General features: G+C 41.7%; 1 protein-coding gene across 1 annotated transcript in view; it reads right to left on the reverse strand.

Annotated features, from left to right (window-relative positions):
• Window positions 1–358: 358 nt before the first annotated feature.
• SLC25A20 (solute carrier family 25 member 20) overlaps window positions 359–12,300 on the reverse strand; it is a 33,424-nt gene continuing 21,482 nt past the window's right edge. Inside the window, exons 7-9 of the mRNA XM_034431685.3 lie at window positions 10,601–10,710; window positions 4,360–4,484; window positions 359–1,702 (exon numbers count right to left, since the gene is read on the reverse strand). Of these exons, the coding sequence (XP_034287576.2) occupies window positions 1,640–1,702; window positions 4,360–4,484; window positions 10,601–10,710 (298 nt within the window). The 3' untranslated portion in view covers window positions 359–1,639. The remainder of the gene's footprint in view (window positions 1,703–4,359; window positions 4,485–10,600; window positions 10,711–12,300) is intronic.

Here is a 12,300-nt window from a genome sequence, read left to right on the forward strand (position 1 = left end):
TTACATTCAACAACATTCTCTTGATATTTGGAATCTGATTGTTCTTACATAGCAAAACAATTGCATATTTCAATAAAGCTCAAACAGATATTTTTTTGGAAAACAGGTAATTCCCCAAATGTCAATTTAAGATGGAAATGCCTTGAACATCCTCCTAAAACGAATAAAAGAATGAAACTTTTTATGAACACTCCACTCTGCAACTTTTTGTTGCTGCACTCACACATACAATTTAACAAACATCTCAGCCCCTTCCCAATGACAAAGACTCTTTTCTTCAAGCTGCCAGAATGCTATGAAAAAGAGGCATGTTTCCAGTACTGATATAGCTTTTTCAAGATGCAAAACAAACAAGAAAACCAATATACAACTTTTATTGAGTCCTAAACATGTTCCAGTGAAACATTTTGTAAACACTGTTTGTACATGAGATGTACTTAAAAACCCATATGAGTGTAAGAGGATCACATTAAAACAGAACGGCATTGTAGTTAGTTATCCTATTGCAGGCCGCTCCAACTTTAGAAGCTTGCTGGGATAGAACACAAATTGCTTTGGAACCATTGCAGTACATTCCTAGGTACCAGGAATACCAAAATACATAATTTGGCATGCTATGTACAAGAAGATTGTCCACCTCTTGTAAAGCTGCCTCCCAAGATATCATTAGTTATCTAGTAAGGACTAAAGATGAATTTAGAGAAAGGCCTTTTTAGACTGACTGCCCATTCCAGCCAAAATGATTGGGATTTACCCCCCCAGTTTCTGCTGTTCACTTATTTGAGGTTTTTCATCATACACAAACACATAGCAGGTTTTCACTAATTTAATACTTATTTATATTTGGTGACTTTAAGGCTGTTTAATTTTTGCATTATTCTCCTAGCTGGCTTTCTTTTTATATTAATTACATCAAAGAAGCAATTGTATGTCATGGATTTTGGGTCAGAGACCACAAGGCAGTAAAATGAGGCTCATATGGTCAATACATACTACAACTGTGTTGTATAAGCAAGGCATGAATAAGGCCTGAACAGAAATAGAAAACTGTTCAGATGTTCCCATTCACTCCACAGGAACTAAGAAGAAACCATGGCAAACAGCACCAAATACCTGTAAGTGCAATCACATGTTTTTATATCCGTGTTATCTATTACTTAAATTCTATCCTGAGAATTAAATACATTATGGCCAGGTCCCAACATCCCATTGCTTCTTGGAATGTCTTTGGTACCATAACCAGCAATGCATTTTTAAAAATTAATATAAAAAGGGAAATTAAAATCATTTTCCTTTGCTCACCACAGGAAAATGAGGGATGGAGGGAGGGGAATTAAACATCAATACCTGTTAATAGCAGCAAAGTCTTCTATCAACAGCATAACCACTTTGGTACTTTGGAATTGAGAAGGCAAGGGTGTGATTGTGAACTCCTGTTGAATTTCTCCACAGGAAGAGATTTGGCTCAAGATTCCAAACGGCAAAAGGGCACCACCCAGAAAGCGTAAGGCAAAAAGATTAATAGAAAATGAGTCATTTTATAGCTTATTTCATAATTCTGATTTTTCTCCTCCAATGCAATTACAATGCAGCTCTTTTCCTTGCCCTCGGGTTCCTTTAGGATCGTACTTTTCGGTCATCATAAACCTGGTGCGATCCAGTGAAGAAATTTCATGGCAACTTCAAAGCCAAGGAAGCATGCCTGGAAAAAAAATACATATAAGTATATGCATAAATTCACATTGTTCACATTTTTAGCAGAATATTTTATATACCGGTATATATATTTTCCTATAGAAGAGTTTCCATTAATAATGTGCTGTTTCACAGCATGAATTGCTCTACATAATTAATAGATATAATACCCACAAAAAATGGACTGTTTCAACATTAACCTTTGAAATGTCTCCAATAAAAATACTGCATGGGCATATATAATAGCTAGGCATTCAGTCAAGTGGAACATTGCTCAAAGGAGACCTGCTGGAGACGAAGGAAGGAAAACAAAATATCAGTTTGGCATTTTGTTTCTCCAAAAGCTGCTTTGGAAGGGTGGGGAATCATTCAGAATAATATGCACGGAAATGCTGAATTCTATGTAGAAAAATTAACAATAATCAGCTTTTCCAGTTGTCTGCAAGAAATTTCCACTGGATCTTATGTCTTTTCAATAGCAACTTTGCTTAATGACCAGGCTGCGGGTCCAAACTGTGGTCACTAAATGAGGACTATCTGTAATAAGCATGTGGTTCATTGATTACTGTTTTCTATTTGTTTTATTGTTTTAGTGCAGGTAGTCCTTGACTTAAACGACCCCAATTGACCCCACTTTCTGTTGTGAAGTGAGAGAATTGTTAAGTGAATTTTGCCCCATTGTACAACCTGTCTCACCTCGGTTGTTAAGTGAATCACTGCAGTTGATAAGTTAGTAACCAGGTTGGTATCTGAATCTGGCTTCCCCACGGATTTTGCTTGTCAGAAGGACGTAAAAAGGGATCTCAACGACCCTGGGGCACAGCAATGGTCATAAATATGAACCAGTTACCAAGCATCTGAATTTTGATCACATGATCATGAGGGTGCTGGAAAGGCTGTAATTGTGAAAAACAGTCATACGTTTTTCAGTATTGTTGAATGATCACTAAATGAACTGTTGTAAGTCGAGGACTACCTGTATTGCTGTACAATAGCTACAGTTGCTTAGATGATTGAAATGGCTTCTAAATTCAACTAATAGAATTGAATAAACCTATAAACCAATATAGAAGTCTAACTAAAGGTACTATACTTTTGGTGTAAAATTGGCCAGATGTATAAAAAAATAAAGTGTTTTCCAATGGATCTGTTGGGAGGCTTCACTCCTTACATTTCTGTCTTATTGAGTCTGTCATCTGCATCTCTATAACTTTCTGGTTTGGCTCTGCAACCCAACAAGACAGACACAGATTTCAGAGGATAATTAGAACGGCAGAAAAAACAATTGCTACCAACCTGCCTTCCATTGAGGACCTGTATACTGCACGAGTCAAAAAGAGGGCTATGAAAATATATACAGATACCGTCACATCCTGGACATAAACTGTTTCAACTCCTACCCTCAAAACAACGTTATAGAGCACCGCACACCAGAACAATTAGACACAAGGACAGTTTTTTCCCAAACGCCATCACTCTGCTAAACAAATAATTCCCTCAACATTGTCAAACTATTTACTAAGTCTGCACTACTATTAATCTTCTCATCACTCCCACCACCCATCTCCTTCTACTTATGACTGTATGACTGTAATTTTGTTGCTTGTATCCTTACGATTTATATTGATATTGCTTCCTGATTGCTTATTTGTACCCTATGACTATCATTAAGTGTTGTATCTCATGATTCTTGATGAATGTATCTTTTCCTTTATGTACACTTGAGAGCGTATGCACCAAGACAAATTCCTTGTGTGTCCAGTCACACTTGACCAATAAAAAATTCTATTCTATTCTATTCTATTCTATTCTATTCTATTCTATTCTATTCTATTCTATTCTATTCTATTCTATTCCTAAGAGGAGAAGCGCCATCTCTGCCATTGCTCCTGCCCTTTGGTACAGATTACCTCTGGAGTGAGGTCAGCTCCAACCCTCCTGACTTTCCGCAAGGGTTTAAAGACCTGGTTCTGTCAGCTGGCTTGGGGCTCCAATGCGAGGCCTGCACATCGGGCCTGGTTGACAGACTAATAACGGATCCCTCTTCCCCCCCTCCCGCCGCTCATCCTACTCCTGCTCTTCTGATCTTTTAATTAGGGTTGTGTATTTTTTTATTATTATTACTATTTAGTTCCTATTGTGTATAGGTTTTGTAAAATTTTATCTTTTTAATATAGGTAATCCTCAACTTACAATTACAATTGAGCCCAAATTTCTGTCGCTAAGTGAGATATTTGTGGGGTGAATTTTGTCCCACTTTACGACCTTTCTTGCCACAACTGTTAAGCGAATCACTGCAGTGGTTAACTTAGTAACACGGCTGTAAAGCAAATCTGGCTTCCCCACTGACTTTTGTTTGTCAGAACGTCGCAAAAGGGGATTGCGTGATCCCAGGACAGTGCAATCGTCATAAATATGAATCGGTTTGCCAAGCGTCTGAATTTTGATCATGCGGATGCTGCAACGGTCATAAGTGTGAAAAACGGTCATAAGTCACTATTCTTCAGTGCCGTTGCAACTTTGAATGGTAACTAAATGAACTGTTGTAAGTCGAGGACTTACCTATATTGTAAACTGCCCAGTGTTACCTTGGAGTAAGATGGGCAATCAATAAATTTAATAAATAAATAAATGAACCGGAAGTCAAAGATAGCATTCACTTACTGCATTGGCAGGAAAGGCTCTGATCATCACAGCGCTGAATCCCTTGTACAGAGATAATACTCCCTCCTCTCGAACAAGCTCCCGCAGGACGTCTCTGAAGCCATTGGGGTACTTCCCTGGAGGAGCTATAGAAAAACGCAAAACACATTTCGTGAACCTCATCCCCCAAGAGGCTTTCATCAAACTTCCTCTTTCTTTCCCAATCATCTTTCTTTCTATCTCTTGCCATAATGCTCCTCAATTAACAACAGTTAATTGATTCCCTGCGCTCAATGGTTCAGTCCCTAATCATCTCACAGTTGGACTATTTTAACATGCTCAACATGGGGCCACCCTTGGAGAGCAGTCGGAAACTAAAACTGGTCCACAATGCAGCACTGCGGACAATTTTAGGTGGGGGGAAGAATGGCTCCTGTAACACCACTGCTCCATGAGCTGCACTGGTTGCCCGTCTGCTTCCGGGTGCAATTCAAGGTGTCAGTGATCACCTTTAAAGCCCTTCATGCAGTGGTGGGTTTCCACTGGTTCGGCCCAGTTCAGGCGAACCAGTAGTGGCAGTGGCGGGAAGCTCCGCCAACCCGCCCAGACATCATCACAGACGCTCTGCGTATGAGTGAGGTAAGCGCGTGCACACTCAAACTGCCAATTCCGAACCAGTAACGAAGGTAAGTGGAACCCACTACTGCCTTCATGGCATGGATCTAGGTTACCTGAGGGACTGTTTCACCTCACTGGGATTGGCCCGTCCCACTGATGCCGATATAGGAGGTTCCATCAACCTGATTATTCCAACTGGCAGGGTCCAGGACAAGAGCCTTCTCTGCTGTTGCTCCTGCCCTCTGGAACATCTTGCCTCCCGACATGAGGTTGGCCCCAACCCTTCTATCCTTTCATAAAGGCCTAAAGACCTGGATCTGCCAGTTGGCCTGGGCCCCCAATGGAGGAACAGCACAATGGAGGTGGTCGATCGAGTAACTCCCTGCCTTCCCCATGGGTCCCCTTTGGTTAGAATTTATTTATGTTTTCATGTAGATGTATAAACACATTTTTCTGACCGTAAGCCGCCCAGAGTTACCGTTTGGTAAGTTGAGCAGCCAATAAATTTTATAAGTAAATATAAATAAAATAAACTATTACTATGAGGCAGGGGTGAAATCCAGCACGTTCTGACAGGTTCTGGAGAACCGGTAACGGAAATTTTGAGCAGTTCGGAGAACCGGTAGCTGAAATTTTGAGTAGTTTGGAGAACTGGCAAATACCACCTCTCACTGAATGGGGTGGGAATGGAGATTTTGCAATATACTTCCCCCAGGAGTGGGGTGGGAATGGGGATTTTGCAGTATCCTTCCCCAAGCCACGCCCACAGAACCGGTAGTAAAAAAATTTGGATTTCACCACTGCTATGAGGGAAGATTTTTCACATTTCTGTAGTACCAAAACAAGGCAATAGTCCCTGCCCCTACTGCTTACAGAAGTCTTAGATTTAGCAACGTGCCTGAATTTCTAGGAAGCAAGTGAGAGGGTTAACTGAGAATGCTTGAAAACTCTTTCTTCTTCAACAGCCTGATTGGTTTCAGTAATTGCTGATGGGAAAAAAAGAAAAAAAATTCCTTCCTGTGCAAAACTGTGGGAGCCAAGAGACTGGCAGAATGACAAGTTGCCTCATCTCTCTTGTCCAATCGATTTGGTAGAAATTTATTTATTTTTGTTAATGCACAAGGGATTAGAAACTTGTGTTCCGGGCAGACTGTGAAGCATGGAACTTCCCCTCCACATCAGTTAAAAAAAAAAAAAAGTAAGACACACTCTTTGTAGTAAACATTTTAATAGCCAATTATGCACACAGCCTATTTTGCAAACGTAAAAGAGGGAGAGAATAAAAACTGGCAAAAGAATATAAATGTAAAAAGGAAAGAAAGAAGAAAAGGAGAGAAAGTTTTCACTAATGTCCATCCTATGAAGCACTATTTCTCGCATGAAGAACTTTGGACACAACTGCAGGTAGTCCTTGACTTATGACCATAATGGAGCCTGCCAAATACAGTGGTAAGTCATGATGGGTCATCAAGTGAACAACCTGATTTTATGACCATTTTGGCAGCAGTTGTTAAGTGAATCCATAGTTCACTATCGGGAGTTTTTGCTAAAAACTGGAAGAAAAGGAAAGCTTTTGGCAATAATATTGTAAATTGTGGCCACATGACTGTGGGATGTTGCAAACAGCTATAAATGCATCCAAAATGCGGTCATGTGACCAAGAGAGGCAGGGCCGACCATCAGAACTATGAAATTGGGCCATAAGTACCTTTTGAATGGTTCACGGGTAACTTCATAGAGTCACTAAGCAACCAGTAGTAAGTCGAGGCGTATCTGTAATAATCTTATAATTAGTCACTTGCCTGTTCAGTCAAGGCAAATACTCAGTGTTTCTCAACCTCAGCAGCTTGAAGATCTATGGACTTCAACTCCCAGAATTCCCTGCAGGCTGGCTAGGGAATTCTGGGAGTTGAAGTCCACACGTCTTCAAGCTGCCAAGTTTGAGAAACACTACTGCAACTGATTATATTGTAGCTAGCACACACACAGGGAAAGGGTCAATTAAGAAAATCTTTCTAAATTTATCGAACTGTCAAATTGCAAAGCACATTTAGGTCACTAATCTTCAAAAGAATCCCGAAAAGTTTTAGCTCAATTTTGTTTTCACTACCGTGTTTCCCCGAAAATAAGACATGTCTGGATAATAAGCCCAATCGGGCTTTTCAGCACATGCGATAATATAAGCTAGCCCCTCAAGAAGTTTGATTGAAGTTGCGAGAAGTTTTTCTTTTACAGTGTGTTTCCCTGGACACAACGGCGAGGAAAGTGACGGAGCTTGAAAGTTAAGGCCTGCGTCCCACTTCTCACCCGCCCCACCTGCCACCCCCAAATTGCATCCCTAACGGGGATGGCTAAGCAAGGGGCAGGAGCCCCTTTCATGCCCGGCGAGTGGGGGGGGGGAAGAAGAGACGGCAAGGGGAGCCATGTCTTGCTCCACACATCTTGCTTCTTTCCCCACTCCACCTGCCACCCCTTTCGATAAAGAGACGGTGGAGAAGGAAAGCAGCCAGGCTGCTGTTGCCATTGGGGTGGGGTGGGACCAGGGATGGGTTCTACTTACCTTTACTACCGGTTCGTAACAGGGCCGCGTGCAGAAGCATTTTGGTGACGTCGGGGTTGGTGGGCGGGGCCTTCCGCCGGTTTTATTACCAGTTCTGTAGAACCGGTGCGAACCGGGGGCAACCCACCACTGGGTGGGACATGTTGGGACACTCAGCCGGCATGAAGAACAGGGAAGGGAGGCGACGGCAGCGACAGGACATCCAGTCCCACGCTTGCCGCCTCCTGCACCCCCAAAATAAGACACACACACACACACACACACGATACTAAGGCCAAGCCCTTATTTGGGGAGTCAAAAGAAAATAAAATCCTGTCTTATTTTCAGGGAAACATGGTAGCTTCTCAGCTATGTGACACTAGGACTAGGACTAGGACCTAAAAAAAAAAGCAATTTTTATAGTACCGTCTTTTTCGGAGTATAAGACGCACTTTCCCCCCCTAAAAGGAGGTGAAAATTTAGGTGCGTCTTATACACCAAATGTAGCCCCGCCCACCCACTGGCCCCCACCCTTTGGCCTCTGCCTCCCAGCAGTTACCTCATTGCAGCAAGCAGCAAGAAAAAACAGCTCCTTTTAGCTTCAGCACAGCCTAATTAGCACAAGTTGTTTTGCCCGGCCTCTGCTGCTTGTTGCAAGGAGGTAAATTGCTGGAGCAGATTTTTTTTTTTCTTGTGCTAATCAAGCTATGCTGAAAACGAAAATGAAAGTAAAGCAGGCTGTTTGCTGTTTGCTGCAACGAGGCAAAATTGCCGGGAGGCAGAGGCAGAGGCAGATTTCTTTTTCTTGTTTTCCTCACCAAAAAAAGTAGGTGCGTCTTATAGTCCGGTGCATTTTATACTCCGAAAAATACGGTACTTTATAGAACTTCCAAATTCTTTGCCTGGAGGCAACTATATTTACTATAGCTGAGCAAAGTGTGATTTTCAATCTTTAACCCAACTGCAAGAACCAGCTTCATATCTGCTATGGAAAATGATTAATGTATGATGAAAGATGGGATTACAGATCGTCTTCCTTTAGTGACCATAGCTGGGGCCACAATTGGTAAGTGAAATGGTTGCTAAGTGAAACTAGAACTGTGCTCATGATTTTACTGCGGCTTTCCTTTGCTTTACAGATCTGTAAATGTCCTAAAACGCAAAGACTGGTCATAAAGTTATGTTTATCACTTATTGTAACAGCAATCGAGTGCCAACTGAGACTATCCCTAACAAGGACTGTACTGTACTCTCCTTCTACTCCAATTTCCATGGTGACGAGAATTATACACATTAAAGATAGCAATTAGAAGAGAGGCGGGAATGGAGCAGAACAATGAGAGTGTGTTCTGCACCATTAGCCTTAGCCAACCCACCTAAGAAAATGCAAATACCACATCTAACACCAGTTTAAACCAGAGACTGTCATGGACTGTTGCCCAGGAATGATTTTCAGAAGAGTTCCAGGAAATATTATAAGCAAATGTGTGCTAAAAGATCTAATCTTCAAATGTGCATTCTCATGGGATTACAATCAGATGACAACGCAGTTCAGAGAATGGAGAAGGAAGAAGGAGAGTTGTTAATATTAACCCTCCATGGTCCTCTAATAAAAGAGAATATTTGCAGCTCAGGGTTGAAATAAGAGGTTTTTGGTGCTCTTTGCTTGTTTTCTTGCAAATGTCAGAGGGCACCTAGGACACCTCAATACAGCAGAACCTCTGGTCATAACTTTGGTCGTTCCATAACTTTGGTCGCAACCTGATTTGGCCGTGATTCAAACCTAATTTTGGAAATTTGGCGCTTACAAAAAAAATGGCGCGAAAGGAAATCGGCCGCAAAAAAAAAAAAAAAAAAAAAGTGAATTTTTTGGTCAGAACCAGATTTGGTCGTGGTCAGAAGCGTTTGTGCCCAGAGGTTCTACTGTATGTGTATATATGTGTGTGTGTGTGTGTGTGTGTGTGTATATATATATATATATATATATATATATATATATATATGTATGTATGTATGTATGTATATGTTTTCTTTTCTTTTCGTGGGCCTTTATGTGTATTTCTCTTTAGCCAGGTTCTTCCTATGTAAACCAAGTTTTTTAATCAGCCCTAGTTCAGCCTTAGTCTCCCAATGGGCAGCAGGGAGCTTGCTGGCTGCCTGAAAAAAGCCTAGAAACTAGTGGATTGTGATTTCACTGAACTAGGACTGCATAAAAATCTTGGTTTACATAGGAAGAACCTGGCTAAAGAGAAATACATAGATACATACATACATACATACATACATACATACATACATACATACATAATGTTTTCGTAGACACCAGCCTGAAGATGACGAGTGGGACCTCGTCGAAACGTCGCCAAGATACTCTCAATCTTACACGGGAAAAGACCCAAATACACCAAAACTTGTGTGTGTGTGTGTGTGTGTATAAAATAGCAGGCAAAGAAGATGTTTGAACAACATTGTTCTATTTCAATTATTGTTTTGCCTGATTTAATAGGAAAGGATTAAGTATTTGGAGTAAGAACTGCTCTGAACAGCTTTGACAACTAGTCCTCATTTAATGACCACAGTTGGGGCTGGCAACTTGGTCATTAAGCAGAGAAGTTGCTAAGTGAAACCACAACTGTACTTGCCATCTTACTTCAGCTTCCCTTTGCATTACAGACGTGCAAAGGTCATAAATGCAAGGATTCATTATCACTGTGGTAGCAATAGCTTTTAGACTTACATACCACTTCACAGTACTTTACAGCCCTCTCTAAGCGGTTTACAGAGTCAGCATATTGCCCCCAACAATCTGGGTCCTCATTTTATCAACCTCGGAAGGATGGAAGGCTGAGTCAACCTTGAGCTGGTGAGATTCGAACTGCCAAATTTCAGGCAGCCAGCAGTCAGTAGAAGTAACCTGCAGTACTGCACTCTAACCACTGCGCCACCATGGCTATTATGCTGGTAACTGAGAATGGTTGCTAAACAAGGTGATTTGCTATATGAGGACTATTTGCATAAAAACCTATTGAAAACTTTTCTCCACAAATCCTACGGTACTTTTAAATCTGCCTTCTATCGTCTTTAGGAGAGCCTCAGTGAACTCACCTGTCTGGAATCTTGACTTCAGCACATCAGGAGGGATTCCCACAGCCCAGTTGAAGATCCCTGCCATGCCTCCAGCAAAGAGGATTCTGGGTACACTGAGGTCACTGACACTGTGGAAAGCAGGAGATGGACAGAAAAAGGGCAAGCATGAATTCATCAAAATGGCTACTAAAAAGAAATAGAAGAAAAGAAAGATTGGGTGCATCTCATTCAGACTCACTAGGGGGGCGGCGGCAAAGGCAAGCACTTCAGTGGTGGGTTTCAAATTTTTTTACTACCGGTTCTGTGGGTGTGGCTTGGTGGGCGTGGCATGGCTTGGTGGGCGTGGCTTGGTGGGCGTGGCAGGGAAGGATACTGTAAAATCTCCATTCCCACCCCAATCCAGGGGAAGGTTACAGCAAAATCCCCATTTCCTCCCGATCAGCTGGGACTCGGGAGGCAGAGAATAGATGGGGGCGGGGCCAGTCAGAATTTTTACTACGGGTTCTCCAAACTACTCAAAATTCCCGCTACCGGTTCTCCAGAACTGGTCAGAACCTGCTAAAACCCACCTCTGAAGCACTTTTTTCAGGTGAAGTCAGCAGTTTTACTTCAAAATGGGCTGTACAGGTAGTCCTCGAATTACAACAGTTTGTTTAGTGACCGTTAGAAGTAACCATGGCACTGAAAAAAGTGACCTCTGACCATTTTTCACACTTATGATCGTTACAGTATCCCCATGGTCACATGATCAAAATTCGGATGCTTGGCAACTGGCATGCATTTATGACGGTTACAATGTCCCGGGGTGATATGATCAACTTTTGCGACCTTCTAACAAGCAAAGTCAATGGGGTAGCCAGGTTTACTTAACAACCGTGTTACTAATGTAACAACTGCAGTGATTCACTTAACAGCAGTAGCAAGAAAAGTCATAAAATGGGGCAAAACTCATTAACAGCTGTCATGCTTAGTAAGAGAAATTTTGCCGTAAGTAGAGGAATACCTGTCTTTGCCCAGCAGAAGGCTACTTCTTTGCCAGGATCTCTGTAGAAAAAGTTACTGCTACAACCACTGGCACATCAAGGTTAATTTATAGTACAATTGACTTATGTTGTCAGAAGTAGCCAATCTAACTCAAATTGCTACAGATTCAGCAAGAAGCCAGGCTGATACTCTTCAAACTGTACTGTGCTGAAAGAAGAAAATGTCCTTTTCCAATTTGTTGTTAGAATAAAAGCTTCTAACCATATGTAGATTCATATAATCCGTGAATTAAAATGTTTGACATGAAAGTATTGAATTATAGTTAACAGTGGCTTATTCAACAAATTATCGTATTTTTTGGACTATAAGACCCTCCGGACTATAAGACACACATAAGCTTTAGAGGAGGAAAGCAAAAAAATAAATAAAAAATCTGCCTCTGCCTCCGCGACCCGTTAACCACCGCCACAGCCCATTTGCCACGGCCCATCGCTGCCCCATTTGCTGTGGCCCATTCGCTGCCATTCGCTGCGAACAGGCTGTGGCGATAGGTGGTGAGCCCCACTGCCTAGAACAGCTGATCGGCTGCACCAACCACCACCACCCCTGCCACAATATTCACTCTATAAGACACACAGACATTTCCACCCAATGGCGTGGGATGTATCTTATAGTCTGAAAAATATGGTATATTTAATCAAGCAATGGCTTATCACAATATAGAAATCCAGTAA

Source organism: Pantherophis guttatus, chromosome 2 (assembly GCF_059756535.1).
Source record: "Pantherophis guttatus breed Tessera chromosome 2, ASM5975653v1, whole genome shotgun sequence".
Lineage (NCBI taxonomy): Eukaryota > Metazoa > Chordata > Lepidosauria > Squamata > Colubridae > Pantherophis > Pantherophis guttatus.